Below are 18,218 nucleotides of genomic sequence, written 5' to 3' on the forward strand. Positions count from 1 at the left end.
AGAGCCATGGCCGTGTGGCCGCTTTATTAAAGATGCAGCCAGTTTCTGGTCGCTGGGCAGGGCGGTGTGAGGTGGACAGCACAGCCCGGGCTCAGTGGGCAGGCTAGTGGCCACCAGACCGACATGCGGGGCCCAAACCTGGGGTGCCCCCGCTGGCGGGAATCGGCTCTGGCAAACTGCTGACGCCCTGAGGAAAAGTGGCATCTCCCCCAAGCAGCTCGCGGGGCCCGAGGGAAGCTGGGGCCAGGATTGGCGTCTGCAGGTACTCAGGGACCCGTCCTGCTGCAGTGGGGTCGAGAGGGCACGGTGGCCCTTCTAGGGGCGATGCCAGGAAGAAGGGACCCAGTGCCTGGCAGCCCCCGGCCTGCCCTGGCTGGAGGGGCCCCGGTGGCCGGCACCTAGGAGAGCAGCTGCAGCACCTGCCGGACGCGCCGTGTCTTCTCCAGCAGGGGGCGGTCTGGGCTGCCGGCGCCCGCCTTGTCCAGCTCCCGCATCAGGGCTTCGGCCTTCTGCACGGTCAGCTCACGCGCCTGGCCTTTCAGCCCCGCCAGGTAGGCCAGCAGGGTGCAGAAGTGCTCGTCGGGAACCTGCACAGCGGGAAGGCCTGGTCAGCGCGGCAGGGCGTGTGGGTGTGCACGCAGCTGTGGAGCCCGAGGGAGGGCCCCAGGGTCCTGGCCCCGCAGCCGGAGTCTCAGGCCCACCGCGGTGCCCACAGCGTCCTCATGCCAGGGACTAAAGCCTGGACGGCCAGGCGGCATCTGCAAAGGGGCCCAGGCCACACGGGCTCCACTGTCCCATTGCTGGGGACAGGCTCGGGAGGGCGGGCCGTGGCCCAGCTTGGGCTCCACACAATGGCAGCCACCCTCTGCCCCCGAAATGCTAGCGAATCGCTAGGTGGGTGGTGGTGGTTTTGTCAATCCTCACCCGAGGATGTTCTTGCCATTTATTTTACTTATTTATTTTTAGTATGTTTTCATTGACTTTTTTAGAGAGAGGAAGGGAGAGATAGAAACATCGATGTGAGAGAGAAACATGGATTGGCTGCCTCCTGCACGCCCCCCCACTGGGGATAAGCCCACAACCTGGGCATGTGTCCTGACCAGGAATCGAACCGGGACCTCTCAGTCCACGGGACAACGCTCCCTCCACTGAGCACACTGGCCAGGCTCCATTGACTTTAGAGAGGGGGGGGGGGAGAGACATCGATCAGCTGCCTCTGCAGATCGAACCTTCAGTGTGCAGGCCGGCGCACTGACCACTGTACCACTGGCCAGGGCGAGCAGGTGTTTGAAGGAGACTGAAGTGCTAGGCCGAGAGCTGAGGGAGCTGAAGATGCAGGCAACTGATAACGACCGTGGGCCCGCGCTCCCCAGCCGTCCCCTGGCCCAGGTGGCCGTGTGGTCGTGTCGAGGTCAGTGGACAGGGCCTGGTGGTCTTGTCCGCCACAGGTTACAGCAGTGAAGGCCTGTGGCGCGTGCACAAGGCCGACGGACACAGACAGACCACGGAACAGAGCAGAGGGTCCCCGCAGGCCGGTCCTTGGGGAGAGACCCTAGCAACTGGGTGCCCACAGGAAATGCAGGAAGCGGGACCCCACCTCACGGCCCTGGCCGGTTTGGCTCAGAGGTTGGAGCGTCGGCCTGCGGTCCAGAGAGACCCGGGTTCGGTTCCCGCTAAGGGCACGTACCTCGGTGGCAGTTTGTCTCCGGCCCTGGTTGGTCGTGTGGGTGGCAGCCACTCGATGTGTCCCTTTCACGTTGATGTTTCTCTCTCTCCCTGTTCCTCTCTCTCCCTCCCACTCTATCTGAACAAAATATCGAAAAAATGTCCTCGGGTGAGGATAAAAAAAAGCAAAACAAGCTCATGTAAGAGCTAAAACTACACACTTCTCAGAATGCACAGTCTCTGTGAGCTTGGATCGGGCAGCGATTGCTCAGACCAGAGGCAGGAGCGATCTGAGGACCCAGGGAGACTGGACTTTGTCAAAGCAGAACTTAGCCCGGCGCAGGGCAGCCCGTTTCACCTCGTCAGGAGCGGAGCGCCAGGGGTGAGGACCCAGCCTCCAGGGTCAGCTGGTCAACTGGGCCCCAGAAAGGAGACGGAGCTGCCGGGAGTCGGGTGGGCGGCTGGGCAGAGCCAGGGGAGGGGGCATGGAGAGTTTATCTGCTGAGCCAGACCCCCCGGTTCTGTTAACTGGGCTCCCAGGGCAGAAAGGAGGCAAGACTGTCTGCAGGGTCCAGGGGCAGGGAGACTAGAGGGGGCAGTGCAGGTGAGGCTGGGAGCCCCCCCACAGCAGGTGCAGGTGAGGCCGAAAGACACCCCCAGCAGGTGCAGGTGAGGCTGGGAGCCCCCCCCCAGCAGGTGCAGGTCAGGCTGGGAGCCCCCCCCCCCAGCAGGTGCAGGTGAGGCCGAAAGACACCCCCCACCAGGTGCAGGTGAGGCTGGGAGCCCCCCCCAGCAGGTGCAGGTGAGGTCGAAAGACACCCCCAGCAGGTGCAGGTGAGGCCGGGAGCCTCCCCCCAGCAGGTGCAGGCGGGGCCTGGAGCCCCCGCCTTCCCGCACGCACCTGGTGGCTGTCGTACATGTGCAGCAGGAGCCAGGTCTGCCGTGTCTTCTGAAACCTCCAGCTCCCGTGCTGCTGGGCCCAGCTGGGAAAGCAAGTACAGGGCATTTCAGGCCCCAGAAGAGCAAGGAGATGTCTGCTGCCCGGCCTGGGGGCCTCTTCCTGGCTGGGGCCTGTTCCAGCTCATGGGAGCCTGAGGGGGCTCCAGGGGCCCCTCCTAGCCCGAGGGCGCGGACGTGGAGCAGAGAGGTTCAGGGCCCAGGGGGAGGGCGTCTCTCCATATGTCCACTGCGGGCCTTGGCCAAGCCAGGTCGGGAGGGCCAGAGGCCCAGGGCCACCCACTTCCTGTCCGCTCAACAACTCCACGATTTCGTGTGAACACCCCGAGCTGTGTGCTGTGCTCCACGGCAGACACCCGTCTGCCCGCTGCAGCAGGGTCAACCTGCAGACCGTGAGCATGCTGGGAGGAGCGGCCCGTGGTCAGGCTGCGCAGAGGACGGTGCCAGAGACCAGCCTTGGCCGCAGCAGCCCAAGCCAGGACAGCGCCGGCCGCACTAGCCCAGCCCACGGGGGCGCCGCGCTGCAGGAGCCAAGGGGAGGAGGCGGGTAAGGGGTCAGTCGGCAGAGGAAACGTCGGGGGTGGTGCTCTGGCCAGCAGGCTGGGCTGTCCGAGGTGAGGCCCGCACAGGAGACAGACCCCCGAGGGGACTCGGTGTACCGCCAGCCCAGGAGGGCTTTTCTCAGCAGGCTCTTGCTTCCATTCGACCCCTGGGGACGCGCCTGCGGGTCCCCTGCCTCACGGCAGCTCCGCCTGCTGCCCAGCTGCCGGGGCTGGGCGGGAGCACACACCCCTCCGCTGGGACCAGGCACTTCGCAGCAGTCAGAGAGAGGCCCGGCCAGAGGCCACCACCGTCCTCCCAGCAGACCAGACACCAGGGCCCGGCCGGAATTCCCATCTGGGTTCTGCATGTATCAGGGTGGCCTTGGGCGACTCACCCTCTTAAACCCGGTGTCTCGGGCTCTGCCCCGCCCCCCAGTGTCCTCAGGGCCCTCCCAGCCCTCAGTGGGCTCCTACTTTCCATCACCTCGAGAGCAGGGCCTGGCTGCTGACCCCCGTCCCCTTCGGGCAGTGGAGGACACAACAGTGCTGTCCATCTGTCCCACTGAGGGACAGGTCGCTCACTGACGGACAGAAGGCCGGTGCTCCCTGGTGACTGGGCTGGGCCCAAGGACCAGCCTGCTCTGCCCAGAAGTGGGTCTGACCCGAGCACAGGCAGTGCCATGCCCAGCAGGCGGTCAGCTCCGCAGCTGCGCCAGCGCCCGTCCCAGGGGGACCCGTGGGTAAGCGTGGGAGGGCAGCCCTGCTCCCCGGGTGCCAGGCCCACAGCCAGGATACCCTTCCCGCCCCCTTCACAGCTGCTACGTCCTCTCTGCCCTGCCCTCCTGCGGCCCCCACAGCCCGGGTCCTGAGTCTGTGGATCTCAAGCCACCGAGACCCTGAGGTGACGCCAGGAAGCAATGCCGTCCCAGGAGAGCTGGCTTCAGCCTGGTCCCGCGGCCTGCACCCCTCTCCGGGCTCCGGGGACCCTGGCGCTGCCAGGACAGCACCCCCAGCCGCGTACCCACAGAGGTAGTCCAGGGCCAGCTGGGCACTGGAGCGCTTGGCTGGCAGCTGCTGGGCCGGGGCCACGCCCGCCTCCCGGAGGCGCTTCCGTTCCTTCTTCCTCCGTTCCTTCTTCAGCTTCCTCTCCAGGACTCTCTTCTCCTCCGGGGACAGCTCCGGGTCCAAGCACGCGCCTCCTCCCTGCAGGGCAAGGGGAACCCGCCTGTTAGGGTCTCAGGAAGCTGCATGTCTGTGCCCTGGCCGCTGCCCTCAACCCAGGACCCCTAGGTGAGGTCAGTGGTAAAGCAGGAAGGGGCCGCTGGGACTCCTGCACTCTGGGGGTGCGCTACACCCTCTTTCAGGGGAGACAGACACCCGTGTTTGCCCTGGTTCGGGCAGGTGCCTGCAGGGGCGGGCGCCAGGAGCCTGGCCCCAGGTCTTCCAGGGAGGCACATGCCCACTGCCCTCCTCCCCTCCCTCCTCCTACACCTCAGCAGGTCCCTCAGGAAATGCCAGTCCCTCGGCAACCTCCGTTCCCACTCAGCACCCTGCTCCTCCTGGAGGCGCCTAGAAAACAAAACAAAACCAGCTCTGCCAGCTCCTCCCTCCCCCTGGAAAACCAACCGGAGGAGCTGAGGCGTCCGGCCTGGGGAGGCAGCGAGGAGGTGGCGGTGCTCGAGGGGTGTGCAGAGGTCCGGGGCAGGAGCAGGTCAGGGCTGCCAGCACTTCCCGAGGTGGGCAGGTTGGGAGCTCAGGGAGGGGAGAGGAGGGGGAAGCACCTCCCCACGACTCCAGCTGGCCCAGGACAGGGCCCTGCCATGGGCCCTGTGACCCCGCAGGGTGCTGGCTGCTGTTACGAGGCCGAAGGGGCCGGGTCACGAGAGAGAAGGGAGCCCTGCCCTGCTCCCCGAGAACTCCCGTGTGCCCTGCGGGCCCAGTGACAGTCCAGAGGGGCACAGGAGGGAGGCTGGAGGCAGAGGTGGGAAGGATGGGAGGAGGGGCTTTGAGAAAGCCACAGGGGCAAGAAGGGGTGAGCGCGCTGGCCCAGGACACTGCCGTGTTCACCATCAGACCCCACAGGTCAGGCCCGGATCCAGAGGGGCTCCGGAAAGGCCGTGGGAAGGAGCAGACCCACAGGGCGAGAAGGGTGAGCGCGCTGGCCCAGGACACTGCCGTGTTCACCGTCAGACCCCACAGGTCAGGCCCGGATCCAGAGGAGCCCCGGAAAGGCCGTGGGAAGGAGCAGACCCACAGGGCGGGGAGGGCAGCTTCTCCCACCCAGGCTCTCCTGCCAGCCAGCCTGTGGGGTCACCCAGTGTGGAACCCTCTCTGCACAGGGCAGCCGGCCTGCCTGCCTCGGGCACACACAGCACACGGGTGGGCCGAGTCAGCACCCATGGTGAAGTGCAGCGTGGCTGAGGGGCGGGGGGGGCCCTGCTGTGCCCACCCTGCGAGGTGCACCAGCTCTGCGCTCTGGGGGGCTGTGACTAGGCCCAGGCACCTGCTCAGGCCAAGCAGGGATGGCACCGAGGGCCGCCCCCAGCACCAGGCACGCCCGAAGGGCCCCAGCTTCCCCTGGGACCTGAACGTGCCCTGCAGCCCGGGACTGTCCAGTTTGGGCTCTTTGCCTGTGATGTCATACATGTGCACTCTGGGCGGGGTGCACCCCGCCCCACTGCAGTCTGTCTCTCTCTCTCTCTCTCTCTCTCTCTCTCTCACACACACACACAGACACAGACACGGTCTGCTCGCCACCCTGTGCCTTCCCGCTGGACCGCACCCTTCACAGCGTGTTGGGTGCCTGGCGGAACCGTTGGCAACCTGCACTCAGGGCTGGAGGGCAGGCTCCATGCACGGCGGCCCCCACACCCCCAGCCACAGCAGCAGCCACAGCAGCAGCCACGCCCGGCCCCAGCTCAGGCGGCTGTGTCCCAGAGAAAGGCCCGTTGTCTCTGCCGGAGCTCCTGGTGACCACTAAGCCTCGCCTTCACCAGGAGCTGCGGGAGGCGCTGCCCGCCCTGGCCCTGGCCCTGGCCCTGGCCCTGGGCGGAGGCTGTGCCCGCCTGCTGCAGCCAGAGACGGGGAGAGGCAGGCCTGGCCGACAGGGTGGTGGACGCTCCTCATGGGCCTGGAGGCCGCGCTGGCCCCGCCTCCAGCAGCAGAGGGGACAAACCTCTGGGCCTCTGCGACCTCCCACCGGGGGCAGGAGCGACTGGGCCCCACACTCACAAGGGTTTTCAAGGCGAGGGGAACGTTGTCCTTGGTGAGGTGCGTAGGAGCCCACACCTGGATGGGTGGGGCTTCTCCCCCTCACGCCCCAGCCAGGCCCTGGGGCCGCCTGGGACCCAGCGCCAGGGCGCACAGGGCACTCACTCACTCACCTGCCCCCCTGCTGAGCACACCGCCCTGCATGTTGGGCACATTTTACTTTCCAAAATGTGGTATAAAGAAAAACGTCAACAGGAGAGAGACCTAGAACTTGGTCCCAATTTATTATTTTTTTCAAATCCTCACACAGGGATATTTTTCCATCTATTTTCAGAGAGGCGGAAACGTCGATGTGAGAGGGACACAGTAATTGGTTGCCTCCTGCACAACCCCAACCAGGACCAAGGACCGAATCACAACCGAGGTGCGTGCCCTTGACCAGAACTGAACCTGTCTCTCTGGTCCGCATGCTGGTGCTCTAACCACTGCGCTGCAGCAGCGAGGGCTAGGTCCCAATTTAAATAACACTCCAACTCTTGCTTATGGGGCTGTCCCCAAGGCCCCCAGCCCAGACCCTCTGGTCTTCCAGACTGGTGCCCCGTGTGTGCGCGGGCACACACAAATGCGTACACACCCTCATGTGGTCTGTTCTAGGCCTGAGTTTCAACAGGGGAGCACCTCCATCCACCACCTCCCTCCACCCAGGCAAACCCTGCCAGCCGACACCCCTAGAGCAGCCGTGGGTCAGACACGAGCACTGACAATGACCAGAACGTGTGCTGTGAGGCACACGGACAGGGAGGGCTGGGGTCAGGAGTGGTCGAGGCGGGGAGGGTGCTGCAGAGAGGCAGTTGCTGGTTTGGCCTGTTCACAGCTCACAGTCCCTAAGGGCAGCTCAGGGCCTGAGCTGGCTGGATCCCGCCCCAGAGCCCGCAGGCAGAGAGCCTTACCCAGCTATCTGTTCACACCCTGCCTCTGGCTGTCTGACCCGAGGCTGGAGGCTGGGGTCCAGAGCAGAGAAGCTGGCCCCAGAAAGGCGCCTCCCCAGGCAGGAAGCCCATGTCCCCACCTGTGCCCGGCCAGGGACTCAACTTCAACCAGACTTATTTCCCCAATTGTTAAAATTCAACAGGGTAACTCACGGCAGCAAAGTACGTTTTCCCTTTCTGACAACAAAGTGAACGACAGGGAGTCTTTCCCACAAATTTTAAAGAAATCTTTTACTTTGAAAGAACCAGACGCACCCCATGCACCCTGCACCCAGAGCCAACACCTGCAGAGCCAGGCCCAGGCCGCCAGGCTCACCCCGCCTGCTCAGGATCAGAGCCACCAGCACAGGCTGGGCAGATGACGCAGCTGAGGACAAAGTATGCAGGGATGATGTTACATTCCTTAAAGGCCAATTCCCCCAATCTCCCCCCTCTGCCCAAACATCTGACTAAGCTCAAGGTGAGTGACACTGTCACCTTTCCGCTGTTACGGAAAAGAACAATGGTCAACATTCCCTTTCATTTGGTTTGCAATATCCTGATCGGAACAGAAGTTACTTCAGAGAACTTGCAAATCAGCTGTTCAGGAAGCTGCTGCTTTGATGAGTCATAAGAGTGGGGAAAACACAGCCAAGTCCCCGAGCTGGGAGACTCCGTGGAGTGTCCGTGGGCGCTGCACGTGGCGAGCTGTGTGGGGCCCGTTGCTCTCCGAGGGTCCTGGTGCTGCTGGCGCTGAGGCAGACGCGGGCTCTGGCCCCAAGGAGCTCACGCCGGATGTAAGTGAGCTCCTGGAGGACAGGGAGAGCGGCTGCCCCGTCCACAGCTGGGCGGGCGGGACGCCCCTGGCGGAGCTCGGTTTCTCGATGGGACTCCTGCGCAGTGTGGTGGGGCCTCGGACGGACCCTGCTCAGGTTTTAAGGGCATGAAACAATGCTCGGGGCACACATGGAAGGGCGCCAGAGCAGGAGAGCACCTGTGCGTCACGACCACCTGACAACCCGGACCTGCAGGCAGAGCTGTGCTGGTGACAGGGACGTGCCCATCGAACACAACTTCACAGGTCCCACGGCCTCCGACCTGCGGCAACACTCAGTGTAAGGGGATGCTCAACTGCAGCTGGGGCGGGAAAACCACCCACTCATTTTTTCCTTCTCCGGGTTCAAACTCCCCGTATTTGTGAGACGAGGCTAAGAACAGAACTCCAGCCAGAACCCAGACCCCCCAAGCCCTCAGCTCTGACACCACATGACGTCCTGGAAAAAAGCCAGCTCCCCCTGGGACGCCCCTCCACAACCCCCTTTCCCACCCAAACCCACCTGCCTGGCCTCACTGCACCTGGGCCTTGGAGGGCCCTCTTCCCAGCAGCACACACGGCACAGCGCCAGAGGGCTCAGACTCCAGGGCCCGAGGGAGCCGAGCTCCTTCCTGTTTAGTTGGCGACAAGGCCTGAGAGGTAAGATCTTGCCCACGGTCACTGCACAAGTGGCAGGCCAGGACACCGGTCCTCAAAGGCCAGTCCAGTGCTCCGGGAGGGCCTTTCACACTGCCCATGCTGGCTGACAGTGGGCCCTGCCTCCCCGTGTATCCTGGCTGGAGGGAGTTCAGAATGGACTCGCCAGTCCCTGGGGATGAGGGACAGACTGCTTCAGGACAAGGCCACACGAGGGACCAGAGCCCCTCCCAGGGGCAAAGCACAGTTCTGCACCCAGCAGGCTGCCAGCAACACACACCCGTGAGCTGGACACCCAGGCTGTTAGACACAGGCAGCCACAGGACCCCTTTGGCAACCGGCCTGCATTTCAGAAGGAACACTGAAAATTTTAACTTTATTCTTGTCCTTTAGCCCAAGAATTCACTAAGTCTGTTCGATGCCAACATGCACTGGAAAAGCCCAATGGCACACGGAGGCACAGCTCGAGCACCAAAGCCAGGCAGGACTAGCCCCACGTGCCCCGAGCGTCGGCCTGGGACGCCCGTCTGGACCCACAGCTCCCACGGCTGTGACCACTTTCTCCTGCGCCGCAGGCGTGATTTCCCGCGAGCACACATCTCTCAGTCACAGCGCGCCCAGGCCTGTCCTAGGCGAGCCACACCCCAAGCAGATGTGCACCAGGGCTTTGGGGGCAGGGGTCCCACGGGACCTCGGCAGGGACCTGTGACTGACCAGGACCAAATGGTAGGTGTCAATGACAATGCAAAACAAATCACCTCCCCGTTTACCTTGTCAGCCAGAGGGAATCAGTCAGCAGCCAGCCCCTTCTCTGCCACAACCCAGTCCTGAGGGGCAGAAATTCCAAGCCCCCCCCCCCCCCCCCGCCCCAGGTACACCAGCATCACCACTAAAGGGCACAGGGCCTGGAAACAGTTTCGGTCCAACGTGGAACCCGGGCAGTCCTGGTGCCTCCCCTAGAGCACCGCCCCGTGGGACCCTGGCCCAGCACCAAGCTGAGGCTGGTGCCTAAGGGACAGACACAGGGGGGATGGAGGCACATGTGGGCACACTGAGCTGTGACCGAAGGCTCTCCTCTCGAACCTGTGCGAGAAGGGGTGCTGCCGGGGACTCTGGCAGCGGAGGGATGTGGGTCAGGGACGTGCTGGGGAACGAGGAGCATGGCTTCGCGTGGCACAGAGGACACTGCCCAGACGTACACGGTGGGGCCCTGCAGGTGTATGAGTGCACCCATGTACTGGCTGCCCGCTCCCTGCCCTGCAGACATTCTTCAGGGCCTCAGCTAAGATCACAGAACAGCAGGGGCGGGAGGATGGGGAGATACACTGGCTACCTCGGGAGGGCCTCCAGGCCACCAAGGAAGTGTAAGGGCCTCGTGATCTACTGAGCACCCAGTGGCGGCTCCACCTCCAGAGACCCCTTCCTGCTTTCCCACGAGCTGATGGTCTCTTTTTACGAGGGATCTGTGCAAGAACTGCTTTCCTTTGCGAGTCTGAGCGGAAACCTGCTCCTTCACCTCTGGGACCAGGAGGAGTCCCCGGAAGTCCCCTCCCACAGCCCAGGCACAGGACATGCACCCAGGTCACTGCCCCGGGCCAGGAGGCCCAGGCCACCGGAGGGAAATGGTGAACTGCTCAGCAGCAGCAGGGACCTGAGCCGAGTCTCATGGCCCAAGGTCCCAAGGACTGCCAGCCCTCACCATCCCCCAGGGTCTCGGCTAAGCCCTTGGGCTAACATCACCCACATGGCAGACAAACACACAGGCCCCTGGCGGGGCCCCCTTTGATTTCAGGCAAACGGACACTGCCTGGTGGTCTACAGTGCTCCGTTTCTGTCATGACCGGCAGCCCAAGGGCAGGCGTGCAGCCCTCTGAATTCTGCAGGACCCGCAGCCTGAAGGGGAATGTCAGTGGCGCTCTGTCCTGGAAGTGGAGGCCACACAGGCCGTGCTTCCGTGTGGGCTGCTGTGCCCTGCAGGGCTTCAAGTCCCCCCTCCCTTCAACGGAAACCGGTGATCAACGGGGACCACGGCTGCATTTGCCACAAATCTACAAACGCAGTCAGGCAGGGTGGTGGCCGGCCAGCACGCGACAAGCTGACTGGTACTGAGCACCACCCGAGTCGTAAACGCATCTGCAAATCACAACAGATGTCAAACACACTTCTTGACTCTCAAGTTGAGTGTCACTGCTCACTCCAATGACAACCTGACTCCCCAGACCCTGAGACACCTCTCTGCCCCTCAGCGAGGCGGGCCTGGGCTCCAGGGCAGGCCCTCCTGCAGCCGCTGCGCCCTCCAAGGCAAACACGTCTGCACAGAGGCTCAAACACGTTTCCGTCTCGCAGTCCCTGGGCGTACTCTTCCTCAGCAGCGCCTGTGCCCTGTGTCGTCAGGAGAGAAAAAAGCCACAGCTCAGCAGGCACACGCAGCAACAAAACGCTCACCTCAGGCTCCCCCCAACCGCAGGCATGATGGGGTTCTGCCGCCCTCCTGGCCGAGGTTTAGGGTCTGCCAACGGTCTGCGCCTCGGGGGAAAGCCAAACCAGAGCACGCTATTGGCTCCAAGACACAGGAACAGCAAAATCAAAACAAATGTCTCGTTGAGTGACTACAAAGTGCGTCATCATGTCAACCTCATTAACTGCTGGACGTAATTTTCAGAATCGCTTCATCACATCTGCACACTACGGGTTAGGTTTTCCTCACTTTGCAACAATTCCTAAGCGTACACAATAAAAATTTCAAAAACCGGTCACAGTGCTGAATGGCAAGTTACTCACAGCCCAGTGACTTCACGAGCAGAACCGCCAACCCCGTCCCGCTGCGGAGCAGGGGTGGGCGCGCCCCGCGGGCCCTGCAGGTGGGTCACGACGGCCGCGCCGTCCTCCCGGGAAAGGGGCCTGACCGGCGGTCCGGGCTCAGACCCGGCTCAGACGAGGGGCCGGAGTCCAGGGCACTGGCCTTGGGGCAGCCCGACGGTGCGTGGGCACCCGAGGTCCTCCCGGTGCAGCGCCCTGGGGCCGGGGGCTGGGGACAGGCGGGGCGCCGGTCGGCTCCTGGACGTCGGTGGGGCCCCCACCCCAGCTCAGCCGTGGGGGAGGGGCGCCACGCCCTCAAGGGACCCGGGGAATCTCGCCAGGGTCCGGGATCTCCAGGGCGCCCCCCCCCCCGGCCGGGACCCCCGAAACCCCTCCGGGAGCTGCCCCGCGCCCCACGAGCGCACGTGCAGGACGGACCCCCGCGCCCCCCGGGCTCAGCGCACTGACCTCCGCGTCCCGGGCCGTCGGGTCTGCCCGGCCCGCGCCCCCCGCCCTGCACCCTCAGCCCCGTGTACTGCGCATGTCAGGCCGGCCCGGCGCGGCTGGAACCAGATCCAGCCGGCTGGACGCTGACGCAAGTGCGCAGGCGCTCGGCGTGCGGGCGGGGCTCCGGCGGTGGGCGGTGCCAGGTCCCCGCACGTGGGCACGGACCCCGAGACCCACCCAGCGAACCGGCCCGGCTAACACCTACCCTGCCGGGTGCCCATTTAACGAGGTGGCTCAGAGACCGACGGGGCCTGGGGGCGGCTTCTTGGTCCCCAGCTCAGCTTCAGAGCGGCAAGCACAGAGCCTCGCCCGCCTGCCTGGGGTCCCCCGTGCCAGGCCACTCCCAACTACGGGAGGCAGGACCTCAACTGCTGCAGGCCACCCTGCCCCAGCCGCTCCCCATTTCTCGGCACAAAACACGGGCTCAAGTCAGATGTGGGTCCACTGCTGTGCCCACTCCCACATCTCCACCACCTGCACAAGGGTCCTAGGTTCTTGGAACCTGGCCTGCTGTTTCCTCCCCAGGGCCTTTGCACAGGCTCTTCCCGCTGCCTGCAGCTCTCACAACTCACTGGTCTTCCTCACTAAGATCCCAGTCATCCATCCTCAGCTTCAGGGACACCTTCTCTGCTTCACCTACTGAGCAGCCTACCCACCCCATGGTCCCCAACACTCCCCAGAGCAGCGACATAACCCTCTCGGAGGGAGCTGCTCACCATTGCACCCACATTGCCCAACAAAAAGCAGCTCAGTCAAGGCTCATGGGCCGGGCGAAGGAGTCACACTGCTGTTTCCTCACCATGGGAACAGCTGGAGCCTCTTCTAGAGCATGTGCTCCCTCCCCTAAGGCAAGACGTAGATCAGTGTTATGACCCAAGGGAAACCACACTCCAGCAGCCTGGAGGCTGCCAAACCCATGCCAGGGCCTGAAGGAGGCTCTGGAGGCTGGGCTGGTGGGGGGGGGGGGCGTCTTACCCACCGCCCTCACGAAGGTCAGATGCCGGGGGCCGCAGGACACCTTGCACTCCAGCTGCTGAGGGGTGCTCTGGAACCCCTTTCTCCCCTGGAGAGCAGGCATGGTTCCCGACTTGGGTGTGGGTGTCCCAGCTTCCCAGCCTGATAAGGATCTCCAGGGTCTGGAGCCAAGACAAGTCTTTTTGTGTTTTTCCCCTTGGCCACTCCCCTGCTACCCAGAGATCCCCACGGAGGCTTGCTTGGTCCTGGCAGTGGGGCAGCCGGCACTGCCCAGGCCTCCACTGAAGCTGGGTGGGTGTGAGGAAGGGAGGGGCGGGCACCTGCCCAGGACAGCGGCCTCCAGACTAGGCCTCCCTGAGCTCTTGTTGATCGCTGGGATGCTGGCACCAGTGTGTCCACTTCACAGATAAGGCTGAAATGCGGAAATGTTTTCAAGTCTCCAAGACGCTGTTTCATGGAATGAACCCGATGCCGGGTCTCTGGAGTGCCAGAGGGTCCGCATGCGACTTTCTGGCGCCTCTGCGGTCAGTCCTCAGGCCGAGGGCCACGCCTTGTGTTCTGGGGCTCGATGGGCTGCCTGGGAGAACAGGAGAGGGACCGCTGGCCTGGCTCAGGGTGGACAGGCAGAGGTGATAGCTAAAGATGCCAGGTGACAGGACACTCATCTCAGAGCGGGGTTCATTCATGCTCTTGGCCGCCCTGTCACCCATGCTTGACTGAGGAGGAAACTGAGGCTCAGAGTGGGATCCAGAGTTCTCTCCTAGCCCTTCTGAGCCGGGACCAGCCTGCAGGTCACGCTCTGCCCTCCAGGCCACACACCAAGGCACTGGCCATTCCCTGCACCCCTGGGGTTTTCAGCACAGGGCCCCAAGAGGAATGGCACCTCGGTGCCCCGAGGGCCTTAAGGGACAGGGCCAACAGGTGGAGTGGGAGGGCTTGACCAAGAGGCCTACCTACCATGGGAACCTGGAAGCAGAGGCTGGGTCCACCGGAGGGAGCTGAGAGACCCTGGTGCCCACACACTCTGAGTGACCTCAGCAGCTCCTGGTCAGGAAGAGCAGGCCCATGACAGGGCCCTGCAAGCACTGCACATGTGTGTCATGCACCCTCTTCCCGCTACGTTGTCTAAGTGCCAGTATGCTGTGGGGACAAGACAAAGATGCTGCTGTCAGCCCTGGCCAGTTTGGCTCAGGTAGCGCGCTGGCCCTCGGACCAAAGAGTCACAGGTTCGGTTCCCACTAAGGGCATGTACCTTGGTTGCGGTTCGTCCCCAGCCCTGGTTGGTGTCGTGCAGGAGGCAATCGATGTGTCTTTCACATTCTCTCTCTCTCTCTCTCTCTCTCTCTCTCTCTCTCTCTCTCCCTCCCTCCCTCCCTCCCTCCCTCCCTCCTTCCCACTCTATCTGAAGATAAAAATGGAAAGAAAAGTATCCTTGGGTGAAGATTTAAAATAACATATATATACATATACCTGGCCGGTGTGCTCAGTGGTTGAGCATTGACCCTGCACCAAGAGGTCATTGGTTGATTCCCAGTCAGGGCACATGCCCAGGTTGTGGGCCAAATCCTCTGCAAGGGGCATGCAGAAGGCGGCCAATCGATGTTCTCTCTCATCGATGTTTCTATCTTTCTCTCCCTCTCCCTTCCTCTCTCTCTAAAATCAATAAAGAAAAAAAAACATATATATATAAAAAGATGCTGCTGTCACAGGCTGGCAGGGCCGTGGGGTGATTAGGCCCCAGGGTGGGGCCTCATGAACGGGATTAGTGCGTCATAAGAAAAGGCGCCTCCACTATGGGAGGACACAGCGAGAACACGGCCAGGGAGTGGCCCTTGGCAGGCACGGGGCCTGCTGGCACCTCGGTCTGCACCCAGCCTCCAGAACCGGGGGGAATAAATGTCTGTCGCTCATAAATCAAGACGCAGACACCTGCCTGCAGCGAGATTACCTTAGAAGGCTTTAACGGGGAGGAGAACATCAGGTCGGTGGCACAGAGAGTAGGTTTATTTACATTTTGTAATGTAAAGTGGTTGTGGGAGGATGGAGGTCACAGAGAGGGGTGCCAGGAAGTTGACACCTGAATAGACACCTGGAGGGATGGGCACAGCCCAACTATTTTGGAGGGAAGTGGTCCAGGCAGAGGGGACAGCTACCACCCATGTCCTAGGGAGGAGTGCGGGGGCCCCTGCGAGGTGCAGGAGAAGGCAGGGTGGCTGGGGACGAGTGAGTGTGGAGCCACCCTGCCAGCCTGGCATCCTGGAAGCACCAAGTTGCAACTGAACCTTCTCCCAGATGCAGTAAGAATGAGCTTGTCACAGCAGGTGCCAGGCACCCGGCAGTCCCGTGGAGTATTCAGAGTCACTGAGGAAAGAATAAAGGTCCGACGTACACGTGTGGACCAGCGTGTGGGGCTGCAGTCAGCCTGCTCGATTCCCGCAAGCAGTCACTGGAATCGCAAAAAGTGCCGCCACAGTACCACCTGGACACAGACACCTGGTCGCAGCCTGCGGCTCCCCACCTGGACACAGACACCTGGTCGCAGCCTGCGGCTCCCCACCTGTACACAGTCACCTGGTCGCAGCCTGCAGCTCCCCACCTGGACACAGACACCTGGTCGCAGCCTGCGGCTCCCCACCTGGACACAGACACCTGGTCGCGGCCTGCAGCTCCTGCACACCCCTTCCCACCCCAGTACCGCCACCAGTGCCGGCGGGGCCCAGGTCGCAGGGTCTGCTGCCAGCCAAAAGCAAGCAGGAGCAAAGCAGACGGCTCCAGGCCCAGCGAGGCAGCCTGTCCAGCAGTAGGCCTCGTCCCCGCCCACTGGGCCCCTCCCTCTCACTGGCGTGGGCGCCTTTTGGTCCACGTGGTGGTGGGCCTGGGGAGGGTGGGCCGACAACTGCGACTCCAGAACCTCACGCCATGCCAGTGGTTCCATGGGAACCCAGGAGACATGCAAGGGAGAGCCACCACCTCTGCACAGCCTCCAGAGGGCGGCGGGAAGGGGGGGGGGATCACGGCCCCATGCATTTGTTCTGTGTGACCAGACCCGGTACCGACCCAAATCCCTAAGAATGTAAATGCAAAAATCCTACTCAGCTACATGAAAAGAATGGCGCGCCATAATCGAACAGTGTTCACTCTAAGGTACAAGGCGGGTCCGACCTCCAAGGAAGAACACACGTACCCCCAGCCGACAGGCTGAAGCGACATCACGTGGCCTCATCTGTGGACACAGGGGCATTTGACAAAACTCAACGTCCATTCATGGTGTAAATTCTCAGAAAACTAAGAAAAGAGGGGGAGCCCCCCAAACTTGACAGAGGGCACCTGCGAGCCCTGCCTCTCCCAAGACCGGCAGCGAGGCATCGGGCCCTGTCCCCGCGCGGACCCAGCCAGTCCAGCGCACCGGCCAGCAGCGGCACCGTGCAGCAGTCTGGGGACGGAAGGCACGCACACCCACATGCCCACACCTGCTGACAAGCCCACAGGAGCAGGTTTCCAAGAAGCCCTTTCCACCTACACCAGCATCCGGCCTGCCGAGGCCCCAGGCTCCTGTCCTGGTACACACGTGTGCAGACGACCTGCTCCGGGCCCTGGCGTGTTCGCACTCGCACCCCAGCGTTCCCACAAGCCATGTGCTGCCTGCCCCTCTCTTCCTGACTCCTGGCTGTGGGGAGAGCCAGGCAGGTGGTAAAGGTGGGCTCCGTGGGGTTTGGGTAAGAGCTGTGCCTGGGAGTGCAGAGCACTTGGATCTAGAGGGCCCCGGGCCAGTGGAGAGCTGACCCCGACCCCAGAGCAGGCCACAGAGAGTGCACACCTGCTGCAGCCTCTTGACGTGGTCACTGGGCAGAGCTCGCCAATCTCTCTTCGACAGGGTCCTCGAGAGGGGCACACACAGACCAGGAACGAGAAGATGGTCATGGGTGGGGGAGGGCAGGCCCAGTGTGTGGCTACCTGTGAGCCAGACTTCCCAGACCCATGAGCACCACCATGGGCCATGCCAGGGATGCTGGGAGTGTGGAACGCCAGCAACCTCAGGTTCGAAAGGGCACTGGGAGAGGCCTTCAGGACCACGCTCTGAGCATCACTGAAGCCGTGTCTTGGGATTTGCTGTGGTCTTTCTGGTGGCCCTCCTCTGGGCAGGTCCACAGCCTAGCACACCCCCACCCACACAGCTCATGCTCATTCCGGGCTCTGTGCTGCCCCCAAGGACCAGAGCACCTGCTCACCTGCCTGCCTGCCCCTGGCCTGGCAGTCCTGGAGGCTGGAACCGGGTCAGAACGGAGGCTCAAGACACAGCCACTGGGTTGAACACTCTCAGCTCACCTGCACCACCGAAGGTGTGGCGTGAGCAGGACCGAGGAGGGGACACTGAGCAGGCAAACAGGTGCTGCCAGCCCCTCTGCACACTGAGGGCATGTTCACAGCCGCCAGCTGGGAAGATGCCACCAGGTATTACTTTGGGGCCAGAATGCTCAGTACACAGTCAAACCCATCCCTGGTCCTTTCCACGTTACTAACGGATGATCTGCTCCTGCTTCCCCAGAGGACGGAGGTGCCGGCAGAAGCCAGGTTGGCGCCTCTGGGAAGGAGTGAGGGTCTGTGCAGAGGGAGGCAGTGAGGCGGCTGCCCTCACAAAGTGCTGGCCTGTCGTGACCACGCAGGAACCACGGCTGGACATGCCCACACATCCCCCTCTGTAGGGCGGGCCTCCGTCTCGTGCCAAGCTCTCCCTCCACAGTTTCTTATCAAGGTTCACACCTTACTGGGGCCACACAGAAGTCAAAATATGACCTTATTATCAACCACACTCACAAGAATTGGTAAATCAACTTCACACATTCCTGCCTCCTGATCCACGTGCCATGTGGGACCCCATCCACCTGTAAGCACGTAATGACTGAGAGATGTGCCTTCAGGACAGCCAGCCTGCCTTTTCAGCTAGGGTGCTGTACCCCCAGGTCACCCTCCCAGCCCCCAAGAGAAAGGCCACGTGCAAACAGACTCTGGCTGGCAGCTACACGCAGGTCCCCGGCCACAGTCCAGAGTCCCCGGTGTGGAATGCGGCACCCACTGCCATCCAGAGCAAACAGGACGATGCCAAGTCTCAAGGCCGTGGTAAGC

General features: G+C 62.9%; 1 protein-coding gene across 1 annotated transcript in view; it reads right to left on the bottom strand.

Annotated features, from left to right (window-relative positions):
• Nucleotides 1-18,218, bottom strand: part of CUNH7orf50 (chromosome unknown C7orf50 homolog) — an 86,000-nt gene continuing 67,782 nt past the window's right edge. The window contains exons 3-5 of the mRNA XM_036242079.1: nt 4,186-4,367; nt 2,567-2,648; nt 1-587 (exon numbers count right to left, since the gene is read on the bottom strand). Of these exons, the coding sequence (XP_036097972.1) occupies nt 399-587; nt 2,567-2,648; nt 4,186-4,367 (453 nt within the window). The 3' untranslated portion in view covers nt 1-398. The remainder of the gene's footprint in view (nt 588-2,566; nt 2,649-4,185; nt 4,368-18,218) is intronic.

The sequence above is a fragment of the Molossus molossus genome, unplaced genomic scaffold (assembly GCF_014108415.1).
Source record: "Molossus molossus isolate mMolMol1 unplaced genomic scaffold, mMolMol1.p scaffold_m16_p_4, whole genome shotgun sequence".
NCBI lineage: Eukaryota > Metazoa > Chordata > Mammalia > Chiroptera > Molossidae > Molossus > Molossus molossus.